The 2,427-nt window shown below is 38.5% G+C and overlaps 1 protein-coding gene across 1 annotated transcript; it reads left to right on the top strand.

Moving 5' to 3' along the window:
• The first annotated feature begins 1,540 nt into the window (after positions 1–1,540).
• LOC122604288 (secreted RxLR effector protein 161-like) lies at positions 1,541–2,032 on the top strand. The gene has a single exon (XM_043777174.1). The coding sequence runs from the start codon at positions 1,541–1,543 to the stop codon at positions 2,030–2,032; it is 492 nt and encodes a 163-aa protein (XP_043633109.1).
• The last annotated feature ends 395 nt before the right edge of the window (positions 2,033–2,427 follow it).

The raw sequence follows: 2,427 nt of genomic DNA, 5'->3' as shown, positions 1-2,427 counted from the left end.
CGGAAGGAATAAAATATAGAACAAACAAGTTCATGGACCCTCAACAGAGCCTCGAAGGTATGATTGTGGCATTAATTTCACTTTTTAAAGTCTAATGCGATAGTTTACAGATAAAATCTCCCATTAGACTGGGGGGTTGATGATATACCCATACGAAGCTCTAGCTCCGTACCCGAAGCAGAAGCGGAATACGAAGTTACTTTCGTATAGGAAAACACATAACGGAGCTTAACCTCCAATTAACATAATCATCTCGGAGCTCCGAAGGTAACGAATACCCAGCTCCGAGGAGATCGGATAAAGATCCCTCCCGCAATTAATCTATTGAATATATATTAAGCTCCGATATACTCGGACATAATTAGGTAACAAGATTACCACAAATCTCCTCAAGAAGGAAACAAGATATTTACAAAGGAGAAAGAGATTTACCCTAATTCTCTTACCCTCCTCTTCAAGTTATCTACCCTCTATATAAATAGAGGAGGAGCCTCACGGCATATTCATTCATACTCACTCACAACATATTGAATCCCTAAACCCTAAATCGAACACAAATCGACTTATAAACCTCACGCAAATACGCATCATGCAAGAAAAACCCTAACTGATAGTTTATTCAACCTCCAAATAAACCCTAAACAAAACCTTAAGTCGAACGAATCGACTTAGCCATAAAACCACCCGACGTAAAGCGGTCTCCGACCCTCTGACCGTAAGGGAATCGCCGAATAACACCAACAACCCCACTCACACCTCCGGTTGAGACATAGTGCGATTATTTGATCAAACAAAATCCGTGAAAGATAATCAAGTTTGGAGCTTGGTTGATCTTCCACCAAATGGTTGAATTGTTGGGTGTAAATGGATCTTCAAGAAGAAGACCGACATGGATGGAAATGTACACACCTATAAAGTTCATCATGTGGCAAAAGGCTATACTCAACTTTATGGAGTTGACTTTAAGGAGACCTTTTCTCCTGTTGCGTACATTAGAGCTATTAGGATCATCTTAGCCATAGCTGCATACTATGACTTTGAGATATGACAAATGGATGTCAAACCCGCCTTCTTAAACGATTTTATAGATGAGGAAGTCTGTATGGTTCAACCGGAAGGTTTTGTTGATCCTAATCATCCTGACAAAGTGTGCAAACTTCAAAGGTCTATTTATGGATTGAAGCAAGCATCAAAAAGTTGAAATAAAAGGTTTGATGAGGAAATCAAGAAGTTTGGTTTTGCTCAAAATCCTGATGAGCCATGTGTATATCGCAAAGCTAGTGGGAGTAATGTTACTTTCCTTGTCTTATATGTAGATGACATATTGATAATAGGAAATCACATTCCAATCTTGAAAGACGTTAAATCTTATCTTGGAAAGTGTTTCGCTATGAAAGACTTGGGAGAAGCAGCATTTATTCTTGGAATCAAAATCTATAGAGATAGAAGTAAAAGGTTGATTGGATTAAGTCAAAGTGCTTACATAGATAAAATCTTGAAGCGATTCAAGATAGAAAATTCTAAGCGTGGTTTTATACCAATGCAAGAAGGACTTAATTTGTCTACCAAGAATGGTGCTTCTACGCCTGAAGAGGTGGAACGCATGAAAAGGATTCCTCATGCTTCGGCTGTAGGATCTATTATGTATGCGGTAAGATGCACTAGACCTGACATTACGTTTATGCAAAATATTGTTAGCCACTATCAGCAAAATCCTAGAGAGGATCACTGGACTGCTGTAAAGAATATTTTTAAGTACATGCGTGCTGCTAAAGATTTATTTTTGGTGTATGGTGGAAATCCCGACACAGAGCTCAAAGTGACTAGATACTCTGATGTTGGATTTCATACTGATAGAGATGACACAAAATCTCAGTCGGGATACGTCTTCGTTTTAAATGGAGGCGCGGTGGATTGGAAGAGCAAGAAGCAAACCACAGTTGCTATGCCTGCTACAGAGTTTGAGTACATTTCCACTTCAGAATGCCGCTATGGAATCTGTCTTGATCAGGAAGTTTATTTCTGGGCTTGACGTGATGTCCTCAAATACACACCTATGGATCTGTACTGTGATAATACGGGTGCTATTATGATTGCCAATGAACTAGGAGTTCAGAAAGGTGCCAGACATTACCAGAGAAGATATCACTATGTTCGAGAGCAAATCGAATAAGGTGAAATCAATCTACTCAAAGTTCACACAGATTGTAACCTAGCAGATCCTTTTACAAAGGCATTGTCAAAAGGAAAACTCAATAAGCATGCCGAGGGCATAGGTCTTAAGTTGATAGGTTATGTCATGTAAATCTGTGATTGGTACTTGGATAAAGGATGTTCAACATGGTTTATTTCAATAAATGAATTATATACTGGGTATGAGTGTTTTCATTTCTTAATAATTGTGTCCTATATTTGCATATTTAAATC

Source organism: Erigeron canadensis, chromosome 6, assembly GCF_010389155.1.
Source record: "Erigeron canadensis isolate Cc75 chromosome 6, C_canadensis_v1, whole genome shotgun sequence".
NCBI lineage: Eukaryota > Viridiplantae > Streptophyta > Magnoliopsida > Asterales > Asteraceae > Erigeron > Erigeron canadensis.
This window is presented reverse-complemented; position numbering and strand designations above follow the sequence as displayed.

What these genes read in the sequence shown, in the direction of transcription:
- LOC122604288 (XM_043777174.1), top strand. Translation starts at nt 1,541, where the DNA reads ATGCAAGAAGGACTTAATTTGTCTACCAAGAATGGTGCTTCTACGCCT.